The sequence below is a fragment of the Scomber scombrus genome, chromosome 1 (genome assembly GCF_963691925.1).
Source record: "Scomber scombrus chromosome 1, fScoSco1.1, whole genome shotgun sequence".
Lineage (NCBI taxonomy): Eukaryota > Metazoa > Chordata > Actinopteri > Scombriformes > Scombridae > Scomber > Scomber scombrus.
Genome location: NC_084970.1, coordinates 4,610,767 through 4,630,850, shown reverse-complemented (window position 1 = coordinate 4,630,850; position 20,084 = coordinate 4,610,767). Strand labels below are relative to the sequence as shown.

The following is a 20,084-nucleotide window of genomic DNA, read 5'->3' as shown; positions in this document are numbered from 1 at the left end:
ATTACATGACTGACTGTGCTTCTCGCCTCTATGTAGTGACACCGAGGCACCTACAGTACACGTTCATCCTCTCAAGTCTACCAAAATAGACTCTTTTCAGCGTCATCTAATGTGTGTACAGGAGGTGATCATTTTTTCTCAGCAACATACACCACAAACAAACAACAGCACTTACGAGGAGAACTATAGAGCACAATTTGAGAGTACTTGTAAATTGGGAGTGATGGGTCTAATTGATGTGAGAATATACAGCCCCCCCCCAATCCCCCCCCCCTACCACCACCTCTCTCCTTTCTTTCCGGTAATCCACTAACTCTCTGTTTATGTAGCCTACTTCTCAAATTGCGGGAGGTGCTCGGCTGTGAGCTCTGCCATTTTTTTCTCCTCTGAAATCCTCCACGCGCTCATCCAAGTCCCCGCACTTCTATCAACACTTCCTCTCCAGCTTGTCAATCTCAACCTTCTGGATTCCTGGTCCGCGTTTTAATACAGTAAATGAACGAAGGGGGTGGGGGATTGTGTGTGTGTGTGTGTGTGTGTGTGTGCTCCTCACGTCGTAAGTAATACGACGTGAGGAGCAAATGTTCACAAGCGGTCATGGCATGTACGGCACTGTTTGAATAATGTAATACTTCATGTTTGATAATGCATGGCTATAGATAGGTCTCCGCTGCAGCCAAGTATTGATTGTGTTAAGCACATCTACAGTGCAGCAAATGATGCAGGTTCATATCAGTCTTTTTACGCGGCGTGCTGTACCTCAGTAACCAGATGCCTCGCCTGATTCCAGAGACCTCAGGGCCCCCGCTGCCGTTAATGACATTTATCGATAACGCCGACTCCTGCGCCAATTTAGACAGGTGTGCTTTAATACTACGGATGCGCCAATGTGTGTGTGCGTCTGTGTATATATGTGTGTATCTGTTCTGTGTCGAAGTGCAAGTAGATTCATGTGCATTGTACCCCTTTTCCCCTCCTCTGGGCATACTAATGAAGAGACGGCCACTCCAGACGTGCGGCGCGTGCCCTGCGACAGCTCCCGCAGATTCAGGGGAGAATTTCGATATTAATGATTTATGCCGTATTTGCATACAAACCTAATGCAAACCCACTCCAGATAATCACATTTTGCCAGGTCTGAATTGAGTTTTTTTTCGGACGTCTTTGCCACCCCCACCGTCTCCACCCCCACCGAATAACAGCAGAACGTGCGGCTCTTGCTCTTCACACTGCGGGTGACCCCCAACACAAGGGGTTTACAAGTGGACACGTAAAGAGGGGCTCTAATAGCAGCGCATTTTACTGTGCGAAACAAGTGTGTCTATTTTGTCATCCGAGCTTTATAATGCTTTTGGAAATTATTTATTCAATAGCATCTCAAGCAGTATCTGGCAGTAGTGACAGTAGTAGTAGTGAAAGTAGCCAGAATAATAGCTTCAGCAGTGGTGGATTGTTAGTAGTATATTTACTCAAGTCCTATAAAAACTTTGGGTATTTGGACTTTACTTGAGCGCTTCCATTTTCAATCTATTGCTACTTTATATGTCTATTTCCTTACATTTTAGAAACTACTATACCATTTACTCTAATGCAGTTATTTGACAGCTATAGTTATAATTGCAAGTGTAATTACAATAAAAGAAAAATAATCATTAAACTACTCAACAGTAGAACGTAGTTAAAATAAGTCTACTTTGAACAGCAAGGGAATTGTAACCATTCACGTTTTAAGGCATCAGTAATAATAATACTAATCATCATCATCATCATCATCATCATCATCATCACATAATAAAACATAATACTAAAATAAAATAATAGAACTCTCACAGAATCCATTGTGCTAAATGATGAGTACTTTTACTTTTAAACGTTAAAGTTCATTTTGCTGTTCTCTAAGTACTTTTAATTGTGATGGAGTACATTATACTGTACATTATGCATATTATTGGATGGTGTTGCTATGTCTACTGAAATAAGGGGAATTCTTATGCCAATGAGCAATAGTAATAAACACAGTACTACTGAGTTTAGCAGTAATGTGAGTAGTAGTGAAAGAAACAGCTGTAATAGCAAGATAAGCATTATTATAGCAGTAATCGTAGTAGGAGCTAGAAGTAACAATGATAGTAATGCTAATTGTTGTTATAGCTAAAATAGAAAAATAAGAATAGCTATAGTAGTAGAAGTTGTAGGAGCAGTACTAGTGGTGGTAACAATAGTAATAAAAGCACTGATACTTGCAGTGGAGATGTTGTCACAGTAGTTATCATTATGTACTTACTTCCATTAGTTTACATGGACGTGCCAGGATGCACTTGTTGGAAAATCCCTTGCTTCCATCACAAGTTTAACACACACACACACACACACACACACACACACACACACACACAGACACACATCCAGATGAATAAGCAACTGAGAACCTCCAGTTTGCAAGACTTTGGACAGTGCAACAAATCTGGAGCTTCCATAGGAAACATGTAGGAACCAGGGGATTACTTATACAAGCCACACACACACACAGTCACACAAAACAGAAAGAAAGAAGGGGAAAAGGGAAAGAAAGGGTTTTGCAGTTGTGTGATGAAAATTATTTGTCAAGATATCCTTTTAGCTTCTGTCTAAATTTTGCTTCAAAGTCAATTCAGCTTGCTCTTTATTATGTTATAATTACATAAAGGAGTTTAATTACACTGTAGTGTACCTACAGTGCAGGATACAGAGTTATATAATGCTAAACACGAGAGCTCACTGATACTCATCCAGTGTCCGAAATGTACCTTTTGACACACCTGCCAAGAGGACTGGTAGATGAAAAAAAAATCCACTAGCCAAGCATATTTTTTTTACTGGCCAAAATAATAAAAGTACTGAAATAATACATGTTTCAGTATATTTCATTTACAATAAGGTATTGTGTTGAATACAAACAAAACAACAGAAGGAGGCTATGGCAAAATTCCCATGAAACAAACATCTGCAGGGATTACAGTTCTCCGTTGCTACAATGGATTTCTGTCATTGTGGAGAAAGAGAGAAGAGGAAGAGAAAGAAAGGTAACTTCCCATTTATTCTCCATCTTGTTTATGGTCTTTGATGGTTACAGCGTGTGCACCTCACGGAGCAACAAGGAAATATCTAAAAAAACGGAGCATCGTTCGACGTTAAAATATTTCCGAGCAACAGAATAACAACGGAAAGATTCGTGTTACTGTTGCTGAATGTCCAATCAGTGAAAATGAATTAGACACGCATAAAAAAACACATGGTGTGCGTGTCTACACTGTATAGGGACAAACATGACTAATTCCCTTCGAGCCATCATGCCAGATATTTTATTACATGACTATTTTGGTATAAACATTTACCCGCCAGTGTTTTGCGGATAGCCTTCAGAGATTAACTCGTCAAACAGAAAATCTACCCACATTTGGCACTTGGCAAGTGTTAATTTCGGACCCTGCTCATATCCAAGCACGCCACATGTCTTGAGTTTACTCCTGTTTCCTACAATCTTTTCTATGCTATCTTCAGTACCATCCAGGAAGATTTGAATGGTGAATATCTATTTGCCAGGATGTTGGATACATAATAACTTGTTGAGTTTTTTTTAATTACAATGAATGCTCGATTCAGACCAGGACAAAATAACAACGTGTAAGAAAGGCTTTTTTTCTGCAGAGAAAGCTTTATCTATAAAGGTCAAGCATTCCTAGTTGCAAAGGGAACTGCCCACATCGCATAGCTCGCTTTCACAAGCTTCCTGATTAGACAATAAGTAGGGCATTCTCACACAAAGACATTCTTCCATTAAATGTAATATATACATGTGTATTTATGTATTAACCTTGCATGGTGAATATGTTTTTTTTTTACGATGGTAAGATATGCAAAGATCCGGTTCCATGACAACAGATAATATTTTGTCAGATGGAAAGGTCAGATGAGCACATGTAGCTGCACTGCTTAATTATCAAAGAGGTCACTATGATTATAGGTTAATATACTGTACTGTATCTTTATGAATATGTGCCTGTAAACATATGCTGTAATGTTATATATGCCGGTATGTTCCCTTCTTTTATTAGACACAGAAAGCAAAGAGTTATCATTGTGGACTGTTGGATTTGTCTAAAACGTGCAAAAATATATATTTTTAAAAAGGTAAAAATGTGATTTTTTTTTTTGTCTAGATTAGATCTGAAATAATCTGCAAAATATTGACATTCCAGTTGTCAGCTGAGAGACAGGAGTGCATTACGATTTGTGAATTAATTCCGGTAGCTACACCAAACTGTTTCTGACACTTCATGAATGTAGCAAAAAAAAAAAAAAATCTGTTACAACGTGAGCAACTGCCAACTCACTCACACCTGTCAGTTCGCAACATCAAGGAGTTTTCACTGATAGGATTTCAGCTAACAATACCAGGCTTTAACAGTGTTCCCTTCTGTATTTTCTGCCTCTGTTGCTATATAGAAGTGTTTCAAAGCTCAACACCAACTTTGCGATTTTTACTTTTCCTCTTTTAGACACTTTACCAACCACCCCTAAACTGCAAAAAAAAAGTAAAAAAAAAAAAAAGACAGAGAAAGCGAGAAAAGAAAAAGGACTTCCTTCCACAGTCTCAAGGAGCGGCTGTAACCTTAGCAGAATCATGAAAGTTGACAGTTCATTTTTCACAGGGTCATAGATCGACGAGTCTTATAAAGTAATGGGCTTTTGGGAGCCGGCTTTATGAAAGCTAAGATAGTTAAGAGACATGTGGAGGAGATGGCACGGGGAGCTGAGGTCCTGCTCTGACTCACCCAGGGTTATTCCCTCCATGCTGAGGAGCGGGAGGGAGGCGCTGCACTCCCAGTAATATAAACGTGTAATAAAGATTAATCTGTTGCTAGTCGCCAGGCTGATAGCTTCTAAACTTGCTTGAAATAAGGCTGAAATCACTTCAGAGCCAATCTCGAGACCTTTAGTGAGTGTCTGAGATTCCTTTGTGGGTGTCAGGGAAAGAATGTATATGTGTTTGTCTTGTGTGTTTAGTGTTTATGTGTATGCGGTGGTGGGAAAATTCAATTTGTGTTTCAGACACATGTGTGTGTCTTCATGATTCTTTATATGTGTGGTTTTCTGATAGTATGTCTGTGACTATATGTGTGTGTGTCCTTTAAAACAATTACAGTGCCATTGAAGGTTTAATACACACTCACCAGGTGCATCTGGTCTCTTCATGCCCCCTGTGGGTGCTCCTCCCGCTCCACCTCCCAGGCCGTTGAATGCGGGGAGGTTGTCATTGCTGTAGGCTCTGAGGACAGACAGCATGTTCATCTGCTGCTCTAGGTGGGTCTGCTGCTCGGCCTTCAACAGTCCTGGAGGACCTCCGGGAGACAGGAGGCCCAGGCCCTGCTGCCAGTGCTTCTCCAGGGGCAAAGCTTGGTTTTGGGTTGGAGGAAGGAGAGAAAGTGGTGTCATGGCAGAGGAAGACATTGCCAAACCAGCCCCACTCCTCAGCGAAAGAGAGGAGTCATCTTGGAGCTGTTTGGGGTGGTTCTGGAGGTGGTCTGAAACTGGACTTCCTTCTTCGTCTCTCTCCATGTCCATTTGCCCATCCTCATCTCTCTCTTCCTCCTCTTCAGCCACTCTTCTCTCTTCCTCTTCTTCATCGGAGTGATGTTGCTGCTGTCTCTTTGGGGTGGTCGAAGGTGTCTCACTGCCACTACGCACCCCGGCTTTTACAATCTCATCATCAGATCCAACCTGATCCTCCTCAGCATCTCCACAGGAGCCCCTTTCACCAATCTGGGTATCCCCAGCTGAAGATGCTCCTATGAATACCTGGCTGGGTAAGTCAAGGCCCTGCTCTGCTGGGGTCATATAGCCTTGAAGGCTTTGGAGGGCCCTTGGGGATCCATCATACAATCCACCAAACCGCCTGTAGAAGTCACTCTGGAAGGGGTTGTAGGGCTGGTCCATGTGATTGTTCCAGCTTAGCTGGCTTTTCTCTCCATCTCTGTCTCCATCTTTATCAGGGGTCACACCAGACGTCTTGGTGTTGGCGGATGGATGGGTGGAGGTGGTGGGAGAAGCCTCTCCATGAAGTTCCTTGACTGTGTCAGGCCGCTGCGATTGGGCTTTACCCAGGTGGTTGGCCTGGAGGTGCAAAGCCATGAGCTCAAACGAAGAGGTGGAGAAGGAGCAGAAGAGGCAGCCATGCCAGGCCACATTATCGTGGATGGTGACTGAGGAGCCAGGGAGAGAACCTGATGCAGACTCAGGCCGGACCGACACAGACAGATCCAGCGGTTCATACTGGGACCCAGGTTTGCCTGGCTCTGATTTCTGCTTGGGTTCAGCTTTTTCTTCTCTGTCCTGGTCAGCTGAGGCGGCTCGCTTGGCTTTGGGCTCACCGTTATCATGATAGCGCTGGGCCTGGAGCTGGACTGGGCTCTGGTTGTCTTTCATATCTTTCTTCATGGAGCTGAGGACAAAGCTGTCCATAAAGGCCTGGAGAGACCCTTGAAAGTGAACTCCATTTCCCATCATACTTTGGTAGGCCCTGCTTAGATCAGAGAAGCTGGCAGGGCTCTCTGTTGCTGTTGGGGCCAGGGAGGATGGGCCATCGGCAGTCTTCATGTTCTCTGCTGAGGAGACGGAGTCAAAATGGCGGTCTCCGCGTTCACGCTCCCGCTCCCGGTCATGTGGAGACATAATGCCGGCAGACGCCCACTGATGTGGCAGCAACGGGCCTGCCCTGAAGTCTAAGTTGGGAGGTATCCCCTTGAAAACATTACGGAGGACATCTGGGCGGGCGAAGATGCCACCGCCGGCCGTCTTCCCGTGATCCTCTTTGTGGTCAGAAGAAGGGGTGTGGCCAGAGGATGGGCCTGAGGTGGTGGAGCCATTTTGACGCTCGCGGTGGTGGCGCTCCAGGTGGTACTTCAGACTGGCAGACTGGGTGCCAGCATAGTCACAATGAGGGCACCGGTAGGGTTTCTCTCCTGAGAGGCCAAGAAAGAGACAGAGAAACAGAAAGGGAGAGGCAGGGAAAAGAGTGAATAATTAACCTGATTATTAGATTGACTGGATATCAAAACCTATTTATTGGAGCAGGGAATGTGGACCCTAGGGTCATGTAACCTCCCTGAACAAAGAAAATGAGGTCAAATGAGTAGAGCTTACAAAAAAAAGATATGCATTTCATTAACTATGATAACAAAAGAGAGTAGTTTGCAATTGCTGTGGCATCAAAACACATTCAATTTATAACTCCTGTCAAAAAAATATAAATATAAAAGAGAGGAAGAAGCAGTTTGTCAAGAAAAATAAAGCACATCAGATTAACACTACAACACAAAGTAATAATGAACAAGATACTGAATTCAACTAACAATCCCCTGTCTCTTCTCATGTCGGCTGTGTTCCATTTGATGTGTGTTATTGCACATGTGTGTGTGTGTGTGTGTATTGGGAGGGGGGGTAGTACAGGGTAGGCATCTGAATATGGGTCGATCCAGCTCGATCCAGCCCCGCCAAGAGAGCCATCACTCACATCAACACCATAAAAACATTTCACCATATGGTGCTTTCAGTCCACTACAAGAGATAATATTTTCAACTGACAGCAAAACTGTCTCGATGCTATCTGTGTTTGCGCGAGCGAGCGAGGGCTGGGGCTGAGGGTGCGGCTGGGCCTCTGTTTGTGTGTATTTTTGTGCATCTGTGTATGGGCGTGTGTGTGTATGACTGTGTGTGTGTGTGTGTGTGTGTGTGTATGAGTGTGTGTGTGTGTGTGTGTGTGTGCGTGCCTGCGGTGGGCTCATCATGCCTCTGTTTTGGCCTTGTTTGCTGTCAGGCCTGTGCCTTGGCGATGAGAGTGCAATTTCTCGGACATTCCCTATTTGCAGTTTATCTTGAGAAACATAAATCAGCCACGGTATGAGATCTCATCGACTACCGCCACACTGCGAAGCACTGAGAGAAACAAAATATGGATGATACACCCTGATGCAAAAATAAGTCAATGAGTATTCAAAAAAAGAAGAAAAAAAAGAAAAAAAAATGTGCAAGCAACATATGTGAACCACATGCTTGTTGTAATGAAGCCCTATGATAAAGAACAATATGATTCACTACAGGATACACAGATCAAAGTGATTTATATTACGGTAAAAGAGGGGTGAATCTATTGTGTAGCATTTACATATATGTATTTATGCTGCACATCCATATTCATGAATATTCTTGATAATGGTATAACACCAGCATAATTCTGCCAAAAGTGGATCTTCCATTGGAATGATACTTATGTTGAAATAGAACACATCCTGCTAGCAATTATAATAGGCTTGGAGTCTGAGCCAGATTTGGATTCATTAAACAATGAACAGAGAGGGGGGAAAAATGCTAAGCTTTATTTTTTTTAAATATATACATATAAAAAGTTCCCAGAGTGGAATTTCTGTTCGAGGGATAACAGTGGCTGTGTGAAAAGAGAGAGAAAGGGATTGTTGGTGGAAAAATAATAAAAAAAAGGGGGGATGTTGTCAAGTGTTATTTGTCTACGTGTGTGCACATTTCTATACAGTATACGGCCATAAAATGTTTAGATTATACACATGGAAACCATTTTATAAAAGAAAAAAAGGCATTGTTACGCAAGGCTGGTTTGAATGATTTAAGTCGGGCTGTGTAGTAAATCATGGATATAATTAGCAAATGGCATACTGCTCAAGTAATTTATCATTATTTAGAGGGCACCATTCCAGAAAAAGACTCTGCGATCTGCAGACCTACTGCAGAGCTCTCAAATAAAGGGCCACAAACACCAACTCAATACAATATTGATACAGGAGAGGAAAGAATAGGAGCGTATACAAAAGAAAATAGAAGGTGGAAATGCTGAAGAGAGAGAAGAGTGAAAGAATAAGAGGGAGAGGGAGAGAGAGAGAGAGAGAGAAAGAGAGAGAGAGGGGAAAAAAAGGAAAGAGAGCGAGCAGGCGGCTGCGACAGATAGCCCTGACTATAGATAGAAAGACAGTGATTTGATATCTTTTCTCTTACACTAGAGTGGCTATGAAGCATAGAGTATATTTAAAATAAACCACACGAGATGAGCTTTTAACCCAATAAGTGCTTCTCCTGTGAGCTGCCGAACAGAGGCTCAGTGCTGATTTAATAAGGAAACGTCCCTGATGCAAATGATCATTCTCAATTCCTCTAACTGGACAAAATGATATTCTAGGAGCCAAATTAGACAGAAATTAGACTGATCTGATTTTTTTTTTTCCTCCTCTGCTTTTTTTTCCTCCCCTTATAAGAGGTTGTTAATGTTCAAGGGGGGGGGGAATAAAGATTAATGTAGCATCTACATATCTAAAATGAGAATGAAAAGCACAGAAGATTGTATGTTTGACAATCCCCCACCCTCTCTGATGTTTATGGGGTTTAAGGAGAACTGAAAATAAACACAAATGCCCTCAGAGTGTGATCAGTTTATTCCAGTTTTCCCATTAAAATTAAGCATTTAAATATATCTGGAGCGAGTGAGACAGACGACAAGTGCCTTTCTGCATCTACTTGTGTTTATGTACGTGGTATGTGCACCATTTGAAATATGTGTGAACACATGTTTATGCGTGCGTGTCGGCCTGAGCCTGTGTGTGTGTGTTTGTGTGTGTGTGTTTGTGTCTTAGAGGGCCATTTGGACTGGCTAAGACATCTGCTCCATCATACGTCAGGGGCCTGGTGTGACATCTGGGGAATATACTGTATCCTGCCTTGCAACATTACACACAATTTACTGCTAAAGGTCATTATGTACCCGTTAATCCACTTTTAATTGATATCAGCGCAAACAGCACAACCTCCCAGCCACATGACAGATCACTGCCGCCACAAAACCAGGAAATTGCTATTCGGGAGTTAAAAATAGAACGGTAAACTTTTTCTTTTTTTTTTTTGTGCTGTTGTCCTCCTTCACTTTGTTGAACTTCTTCGGAGGTTTTTCGGTTTCCAGACAAAAAAAAAGGTGAACGACTGAAGGGTTAGAAAATGCGGCCGCTGCAGCTTTTCCTAGCTTTGCCTTTTAAAAAAAAAAACTAGAGCTCATAAACATCTAAGTGACACCTTTGTGGATATAAATCATCCTTCTCTTGATTGCCGTGCTGGGATCTGCTCCTCCGCAGTATGTTTTCACTTCGTGTTGCATGTACTGATTTCATCTGGCTTCCTGCGAATTGTGACGGCGCCATAGAAACAAGTAAAGATAAATACCCCAAACCTGTACAGAGGGGCAATTAAAATGGCTTAATAGATATGACATACTGGAAGATGAATTTCCTTTTGGCCGGAAGGATGGAAAAAAAACACCAGTGGGATGTTTGAGAGGGTGAATAAGGGATAGAAGCTGCCTTGCATCTGTTCTAAGTATATCTGCTAAGTTAGTGTTTAGTGTTTGAATTGAGAGGGCCTCTAATATTATCATGGTTGTATGTAGATAGGGTTGTATATAATGTAATTAACTCAATGAACTCACTTATGAAAATAAGGTTCCTCATGACATAAATATTTAAAAAGTGGATAAAAATATAAATATTTTCATATTTGAATAACATTATAACAGGTGGGCATTGTAGTTTTTAAGAAAAGTTACTCAAAAGTGTGAAAAAACTACATTTGTCGAGGGACTATTTTCAGCGGTGGATGAATACACATTTAGAAAGCTATTGAGTATTTACTGTACAATGCAGTGTGGCACATTGATGAGTTTTAGCAGTTATACATTTTTAGACAAAAACATAGTTTTAAGACACAAAGGAATAAGATATATCCGACTTTGGCTACACAGACTATACTTGTTAGTGGTATCAACTCATTACTGGATTTGTTGACATTGAGAAAATGTGGTGGTTAGCGGTGAATTACACATGCCACTGACACTGTAAGGGTTAACAGCTCATTTGTTACAGAGGGGAAAACTCACACCATTAAACACACAGAATAAGGATCCGAGAACTTTGGATAAAAGTGTTCACCCAGTGGCTAATGTGATACATTCAATTTAGCAGTGTCATCATACTGAGATCAATTAGAAAAGAAGGGAGCACCAAGTAAGAGGAAAAAAGGGAGGAACGAGGGGGGGGAGGAGAAGTGAGAGGAATGGAGAGGGAGATCACAGGTCCCTCTTGATTCATCCTGATTACAAGGTTAGGTTAAGGTTAAGTGACATGGGCAAGTCATGTCTCTCCTCTTTCTCTTTCTCTCTCTCTTTGTCCCCCCCCCCCCCCCTTCTCTCCCTCTCCTCATTTAAAGGTGAGCAGGGACTCTTATTGGATATGCCGCCCTGCCTGAAGTTATGTGTGGCTATTGTCAAGAGCGAGGACCTTTTTATTTTTTACACACAGCTGCTTACTGCTAAATAGTGCCTTGTCCAGAAGGGGACAATCTGGGCCTCTAATTGCTGTCACTGAAGCCTAGATTCATTATGTGACTTTCCCATTAAAATGTGAGCATTAATTTGTATAATGAAATATCACCCTCTGCAGTGTGTTCATTAGCTGTGGCCCCACACTGTAGCGCCACAGCCGCACAATGTTAGCTACCTAGAAAACTGTGGTTAATTTTGCTAATGGATATTTTCCCACTCACTGTTCAAGAGGAAATTAATACTGTAACATTAGCTCTTTAACTTTTGGAGAAATTTAAATTCACTTCATTTCTTTCAAGCTGGTGTTAGCCTCTCATTAATCTCAGCGTCGCAACGCACAATGCTGCTTCCGCCGGCTCGGTAAGCAACTCCATTGTGTCGCTCACGTTGCATTAGGATGAAGGGGGGGGGGGGGAAGCTCGGCTTGTCATCTTGTGCATTTCCCCGCCGCATTGTCACCGGAGCACAGAGAGGATCTTTAGCCGCTGTAAAAGTCATCTTGTGGATGTAATCAGGATGTCACAGTGGAGCTGGTATGATTAGGTTATAGGAATGATTTAAAGGCCACATGTTGGGGATGCATCAAGCTGTTTTTTCTCTCCATTTGTGGAAGGCTATGCTAAAGCTGTGCTTAGACGGGCGCACATCCAGGGATACATTCCATTAAAAAAAAACAAAAAAAAACAACATCCTCACCAACCTTTCTCACTTTTACTCTTAGGTGTAAACGCATAGATTTCTCCATATAAAACCTTATATATCAGACATCAGAATGGTGTAAGTGTAAAATATGCTGTGTGGATGAAATTAGATGGACCTACTTGTCTCTGTGTGTTTTGTCAAAGGAGTTAACGCCAGGCCTGGGGTGAGGCCTCAGCTTCCTCCGAGATGAAATATGCCCCTCACGGGAATCCTTACTGTACCACTCAAAGCAGGCATAACTCAGCTCTCTCAACACCAGATAACAGATGCCCCCCCCCTCCCCCCCATCCCAAACCACCACCAGCACACTCAGGCATCGACACACACAGAGTACTGTGGTGTAGTCGGGGATGGCCCGGCTGTGACCTGGATGTGCTATTTAACACAGGGATCCTAATTATGTGAGTACACAGCAGACGTATTAGCATGCTCCACAGCTTTTTCCTCTTATTCCTTTCCAGATCTGAGGTACAGTATGTGCCTCTTATTAAAGGCAAGCAGAAGTGTGGGGAGGGGGTTACAGTATGGGTGGTCTCTCATTCTGCCTTTTAAGTTCATGGAGAAGAAGGGGGGGGGGTGAAAAAAGCAAGGGGAGACTTAGACAGAAAAGGAGAATAAGGAGAAAAGCGAGCATTGATTTTTCTCAGCTGTAAGGGATTTCCATTTTCAGTTGTGAGTGTTTCAGCCTCGGCGTCTCTACTGGCACTCAAGGATTACTTAGTTGTGAAGTGTAGAAATTGACAAAAAGGTCAGGACGGTTGGACTGAGCTTTTCAAGAACATCTTGAAGAATTAAGGGGTACAAATCTCTGATTGGCAGAAAGGGGAAATTAGTCTAAATCATGAAAATAGCTTCCCTTTTTTCTCTATTTTGGTTCCCATGATTATAATGGGAACCAGTGATGGTCTGGTGGCAAAAATCAATTATATTTTCAGACAAGCTTAGTGGTCGCTTATTTAACTGAATCCATACTGACATTTCTTACTATGATATATACATGCAATATGAATGCAGAAATACACAGTAAAATGTGGGCAAACAAAGACTTCAAAAGGGTTCGTAGTGTTTGGATATACAAAAAAAAAACAACCTTAGAGACAATGTGGACTACATGTAAACTGTATGGTCACCATCTGAGTCTTGGTATGTTAGCATTCTAACATTGGGGGATAGATTTGGTACACGCATCTATTCCTATGGGTTACTTATGCGTACCAAATTTAATGACAATCCATCTAGTAGTTGTTGAAATGTGTTTTTTTTATAGAAAAATGATGTTAACCTCATCAGGGCGTTAGAGGAAAAGTCTGAGGGTCACCAAAATCAGGGAGATTCATCTTCTGGGGGCCAAGAATTATATTGAGAAAGGTGTAAACTTTGACCTGCTAAAGTCACAGTTATAAAGATTCATCTTCTGGACACCATGGAGATTTGTACCAAATCCCATGACAATACATCTGATTGGTGGTGAAAGAAAAAATCTCAGGATCACAAGATTAAGTATGATTCATCCTCTGGGGAACATTGATTTTCCCTAATTTTATGGCAATCCATGTAGTAGTTGTTGAGATTTCATTAAAAAAAACGTGTCCCCCATGTTAACCTCATGAGGGGAAAAGTTTGAGGATCGCCAAAATCACAGAGATTCATCCTCTGGGGGCTTGTGTTGAGATTTAACATAGGAAAAGTGTACATTTTGACCTACTGGAGATGATAGATAAAGTCAGGGGATCACCAAAGTTATTAAGATTCATCTTTTGTGCACTATGTAGATTTATATTCATGACAATATATCAGATTGTTGGTGAAAGGAAAAATCAGAGGATCACAACAGTCAGTAAGATTCATCCTCTGGGCACCATGTAGAGTTGTACCAAATCCTATGATGATACATCTGATTGGTGGTGAAAGGAAAATCATAGGCAGTAAGATTCATTCTCTAGGGAACATGGATGTTTCCTAATTTTATGGCAATCTATCCAGTAGTTTTTGAGGTATTTCAGTCTGGACTGGCAGACCAATAAGCCAAGCTGGCATTAAAATACCAAACTCTCTAGGGTTCTACATACAGTATGTACAGATTTGCTGCTTTTCTCTGTTTTATATCAATGTAAAATGAATATCATTTGCTTTTTGATTGTTGGTCGAACATAACATTCTGTTTTAAGATTCAGGTTTATTGTGAGGGGTTTTCTTACTTAACAAGTAATCAATTTATTGATAAAATTGTTCAAATATAATCTACCTCCCCAAAACTTAAACAATGTCTAAATATCACAATTTGCTCTTTCCAGTCTGGAAACAGGAACTCCCAGTGAGATGAACTGGGAGGGGGGAATCACCTCACCGGGCCCACCAGCTAGAACCAACCGTCCTTGTTCTGAAGTGTCCTCTGCGTGGTCTAATTGTGACTTTAACCTGGATAGTCAGTGGGGCGTTTGTACCTCGCAGAGGGTTTAGAACCATGGCTACAGTCCACAGTCCACATCATTACTCTGACTGCAACCTCCCAGCAACAACCGGCGGACAGGTCATCACAGAGCTACCTGTGCCCCGTTTGGCGAGATGTTCGGGGTAGAGCGAGTAGACAACAGAGGGGCCAGAACGCCTGACCGAAAAAACAGAGCTAAATCCGTTAGGCGCAGCGTCTCACGCATACGCCTAAACTGTGGATAGACTGGCTTTGTTTTGGCTCTGAAGTTATTGAGAGTTAGCGAGTGTGAAATTGCCCTCTGAGTGATGTCATCGTAGGACACTGAACCCTTGTTGTGTTAATTAGAGCTCAATGAAATGATGAGTACGAAAAAAAAAAGAATAACAAGGGGCCTAAGGTGCCAATGGAGACACTGTTGAGAAACACATTTCTACTTGTGAGTCCTTTTTTTCCTTTTTTTATGTTCATTTAAAGAAAAGGGAATTATAATGAGTGGACTAAACAGTGTCATAGTTATAGGTAAGAATGATGTGTACCTGATGAACTGGGATCTTATTGGACTACTTTTTTCGATACATTGTGATGCTGTAATTTAGAAACGGTGTCCATCTGTGCTCTTAATTGTGATGGAGGGAAAGTGTACTGCCAGTAAGATTATCTTTCTTGCTTTCACTCTCAATTTAATATCACGAAATGTATTTGAGCATATTACCTTTTAGTCAGGCATTAGAATAAATTCAGATTAAGGGCCTCCCAGAGACAACCAATGCTGTATTCATCAATTAAAAATGAATATGTAATCAATTCGTTTGCATCGTATCCATCATATCAGAGACAGATTGATTCCGAAATCAGATTAGACCAATATTCATACACCGATATATCAGTCTAACCCCAGAAGGAATGTCAGTACAACTAGTCAAGTAAATTTTGCATGGAGTGCAATAAATGTTTCATTGCTGGAGAAAAGCAGCCTCCCACCCCGCCCGCCCGCCCGCCCGCCCGCACTCGGCCAAGGGTGGAGGTTGATATCCGCGGATGTACTGACCTGTGTGTATCCGCAGGTGGACTTTGAGATGATGGGAAGTGCGGAAGGACTTGCCGCAGTAGGGGCAATCCTTGGAGGACGAAGCCAGACTCCTCTCGCGGTGCTGGGACAGAGACGGCTGAACGCTCCCCGCTGCCTTCCCCAGGTCCTCCCCAACATCTGGAGCGCAACACAGAGACAACACAAGGAGGAGAGAGAGACAAAATGGAAGGTGTGTTGAGTGTCACTTCAAACCAGCCCTCCGCACATCACATCACGACACAACACAACACTTTTTTTTCTCTTCTTCTTCTTCTTCCCCCCCATCCCACCCCCCCCCCACCTTTTCTTTCTCCTCTTCTGTCTGCCTCTCATTGTCCCTCTTTTCCCCCTTCGCTCGAATGTGCGAACGCCACACAAAGTCAAACGCATCAAACGGGTTCACGGGCCGCGCTATTTTCCTCTCTGACAGAACGCTGACAGTTCATAAGCTTTTCAGTTTCTTTAGAAACACCATAGTCTTGAGATAAACCCCCCCACCACCACCACCTACCCCCAACTCAAACACACACACACACACACACACACACACCCTCGGCACCACCTCCGCCTCTCCTTTCCCCTTCTGTTTTTCTTTCTTTTTCTTTTTTTTTTGTTCTCACTATCATCATCCTTCCTAGCAAGCATATGCTGGAATGCAGCGAAAATTAACAATGCAAAGTAACAGAAAGAAAGAGAGAAGAAAAAAAAAAAAAACAGAGAGAGAAAGAGCTACAATACTACAGATTCGGCTGTGTCAGCATCGCCGGATCTCCTCGCGTCTCTCCCTGCGACCCGATTTTGACAGGTAGCTGTCAGAGATATGATAGGGTGATAACGGTTTTGACCCCGCCCTCCTCCGCCACTTCCTCCGCACGGCAAAAAAAAACAAAAAAAACACAAAAACGATGACGCACAGTTTAGTGCAACAGCAGTCTGTTATCAACACAATCACCTCCCCTGAATATGAATCTAAGGATGAGTGATGACAACCTGGGAATGTGTTGACAGCAGCATAATCTGAGGTGAGGGGTGTCATCATCAGATTGTACACGCTGGCCTTGTTGTACAAATAGTTAAGAGCTCTGTGATGTGCTGACAGTCACGAGATTTGCGCGATGTGAGTGCAGAGTTTAAAGGCCTGAGCTACACCGTTAAGTTCAAAACACGGGAATAAAAAAGGGAAAACATTTTTTTTAAAAACATGAAAGAAACAAAAAGGAATACACAACAGATGCTTGATATCTTGTATCTTGAAGCTGTTAAATTAAAATATCTGTACTAGTTAGGATAATATTTGATGGACGTCACTGTGCAGTAGGTTCAACATCAACCAGCGCAGCACGGAACTGTCATGACAGATTTATGGACTTCATAGCAAAGTAAAAAAAAAAAAATCATATGATAACACCGTTTCATGTGTTTTCACACATCTATATTAGTATTTATTTATCTGAAACGAGGCTGAACAGTGTGAGATGTCATGAACTTTGTGGTCATGAGAACAAACTTCTTCTACTTCCTTTTTTTTTGCTGAGGTTTTAAAAAGAAACACGCAGACAAAATAAGTGCGTGATGGTTCACAAAACTGGCTGTATTTCATCAGAAAGTGTATAAACACAGTCTGCCGCCTCTATGGTAAAAAAAATAATAAATAAAATGACTTAGCATGTCAGTATTTGCATGACCCAAAGAAGCGGAAATACAGTTCAAAATGTTCATTTTCACCCTCCCAGTCATTTAGTATGTGTGTGTGGAGCGGGTGAGTGAGTGTGTGTGTGTGTGTGTGTGTGTGTGTGTGTGTGTGTGTGTGTGGGGGGGGGGGGGGGGTTGTGGGGAGAGGGAAGAAAGAAAGAAAAAGAATCAAAAATCGAGCAACCCACTTAGGCAACCCCAGACACACAATAAGGGGCATTTTTTAATAGTAGCCTAATCTTTTTTTTTTTCTTTTTCTGCCACCATCAACCCCCCCCCCCCCACCAATCCCCCCCCTCCTCATCTGTCGATGGAGTCAAATAAGGTTTACAGAATGGAAAGACCCAAGTCAGCAAGTCCTCTTCCACACTGACACTAAACACACGACTCCATTCAGCAGCGCCGCTATCGGGCTGAAGGCTATTTATCACAACTGAAACTGAAAGGCAACCCCTAAATGCAAGTCTGTGACAATACGCAGATACAAAATACCAGCTGCTTCTACTTGGGCTTTGGCAACGACGCGGTTTAATTCTGTTCTGCTACAGCGGAGGGGGAAAAAGAAGCCGGCGAGAGAGAGAGACGGTTCGATTTTAAAAGCAGATGTTTAAAAATGTGGAACTCGGGTTTGAGATTATCTTGTTTTTCACACAATTTTAATCAATATGTGATATTGCGGAGAGGAAAGTGGAAAGAGAGGGATAGAGGAGGAGGAAATAGGGAAAGAAGCAGCAGGGCATTCGATAAGGTTGTCCATTATTTCCACTTAGACGGAGGTTTACCCCTTCCAAAAATGAGACAAAAAAAAGACAATTAATGAAATGTGTTCAGCTGAGCTACATCTCTTTTAAAATATTAATTAAAATGTTTCATTATTTTGGTCAAACCCTTTGATACTAATTAGATTCACTTAAAAATACTGTTACATTTCCAATGAAACTCTTTACATCATGAAGGATATTGTGTCTTTCATCATTGGACACATTGCTTACTGTATGTAAAATATCACAGGTGAAAATATAATTTCCTGAATAATTTCAGGACTGTGTGAACACATCAACTGCCCCCCCCCCAACTCCACCAACCCTCTATAACCCATTCATTTGCATTTTCATTTGAGTGCATGTAAAAAAAAAAAAAGGCCTGTAGACAGAAAATAAATAAATAAAGAGAATACAATTCCCCCAGTGCTTGGTCCAGGGCTGCACCATACTGTAGCCATAGTCGCCTCCTCACAAACATATTTTGAGCGGTCTACTGTACAGATCCCTTTTTGGCAAAGATTCCCCAGATCGTGTAACAGACACTGGCCCACCTGCCCGCCCCAGATGGGGCTAAAATTAAAAAATCCAAAACACAGCTTAGAAGCAGGACAAACACCAGACCACACTTCCAAACACACACACACATACACATACACACACCAGACACACACAAATCTCTCCATGTCTGTCTCTCCATCTCTCTCTGTCACACACTCATGCACATGCACACACACACACACACACACACACGTCCTTGTGTGTCAGGGTTAATAGTGCTCCTGTAAGAGGAAGACACACTACTGAGAGGATGAGAGTGTGCTCTCCTGGCATGTAACAGCCCTTCAATAATAAATGGGCTTCACACATTCCCATACACACACACACACACACACACACACACACACACACACACACACACACACACACACACACACACACACACACACACACACACACACACACTACAAAGAAAGGTAAAAACAGAACTTTGGGTGTGCTTCCTCGCTCTTCTTGTGAGTGTGTGTGTGTGTGTGTGTGTGTGTGTGTGTGTGTGTGTGTGTGATGTGTGACGAGTACGTACACACACGCCTATAGGTGCGCACACATGTAAGGGAATGCACGTCATTCTCAGGCACTAGCCGGTCTGTCCAGCATGCTCGCCTTTAATCAGTTGACTGATCCGAAGCTTTTAATGCGGCTGTTCCAATTACTGTAAAAGTCATCCTGCTCCATATAACCACAAATATTGACACTTTATTGCACAACACATTTATGACATTTTGAAGGTCACCCCGTATATTAGGCGTCATCGTTCACAGCTGGGTGTGTGATGTGGGGAAGAGACTCTCGATCGCCTGTTGACACGCAGCCGTAACTATCCTCTCGTATCGATTTTTGTTCTCCAGCCTCCATCTTTCTTTATGCAAAGAGGATTCACTGGAGGAGACGCAGCATCAAAGTGTCACAGGTGAGCCTTTGGCTTTATATATAAAAGCCTGTAAAGGCCAGCCACCATAACTCTCTCACTTTGCTCACGCTGATATAAAATTAAGAAAGCCTGACATCTTTGTACTTATACTCAGAATGTTAACATCTGACAGGTTCCTTGTTGATTTTAGTGATTCAAAAAGAAGAGAAAGTGGTGTAAAATCCTCATTTAGGATGCTAGAATTAGGGTTGAAAGTGAGTCCTTGAATGCACCACTTCCTAAAACTGAAGAAATCATTGATAAAACCTATATGAATTCATATGAGTTCATAAAATGTGCTCTGAAATGAAATTATCACAGATTTTCCACTTGTTTTTGTTTTGTAACTATGACAGGTGACGTGTTATATAAAATAAGATCAGTATTTACGAGCCAGTACATCACTATCATCTAAATTTGTTGCCAGTGTCAAAGGCCCAAGCGGAGTAGATGTGTTTTTATAGTCAAACCTCATTGTTTTCCCATCTCTCCCCACAGAACATCACAATTCATATGAAGAATAAACC

At 42.1% G+C, this 20,084-nt stretch overlaps 1 protein-coding gene across 1 annotated transcript in view; it reads right to left on the bottom strand.

The window, feature by feature from the left end:
- Positions 1–20,084, bottom strand: part of znf536 (zinc finger protein 536) — an 80,952-nt gene that overhangs the window by 46,958 nt on the left and 13,910 nt on the right. The window contains exons 2-3 of the mRNA XM_062417183.1: positions 15,613–15,771; positions 5,214–7,001 (exon numbers count right to left, since the gene is read on the bottom strand). Of these exons, the coding sequence (XP_062273167.1) occupies positions 5,214–7,001; positions 15,613–15,771 (1,947 nt within the window). The remainder of the gene's footprint in view (positions 1–5,213; positions 7,002–15,612; positions 15,772–20,084) is intronic.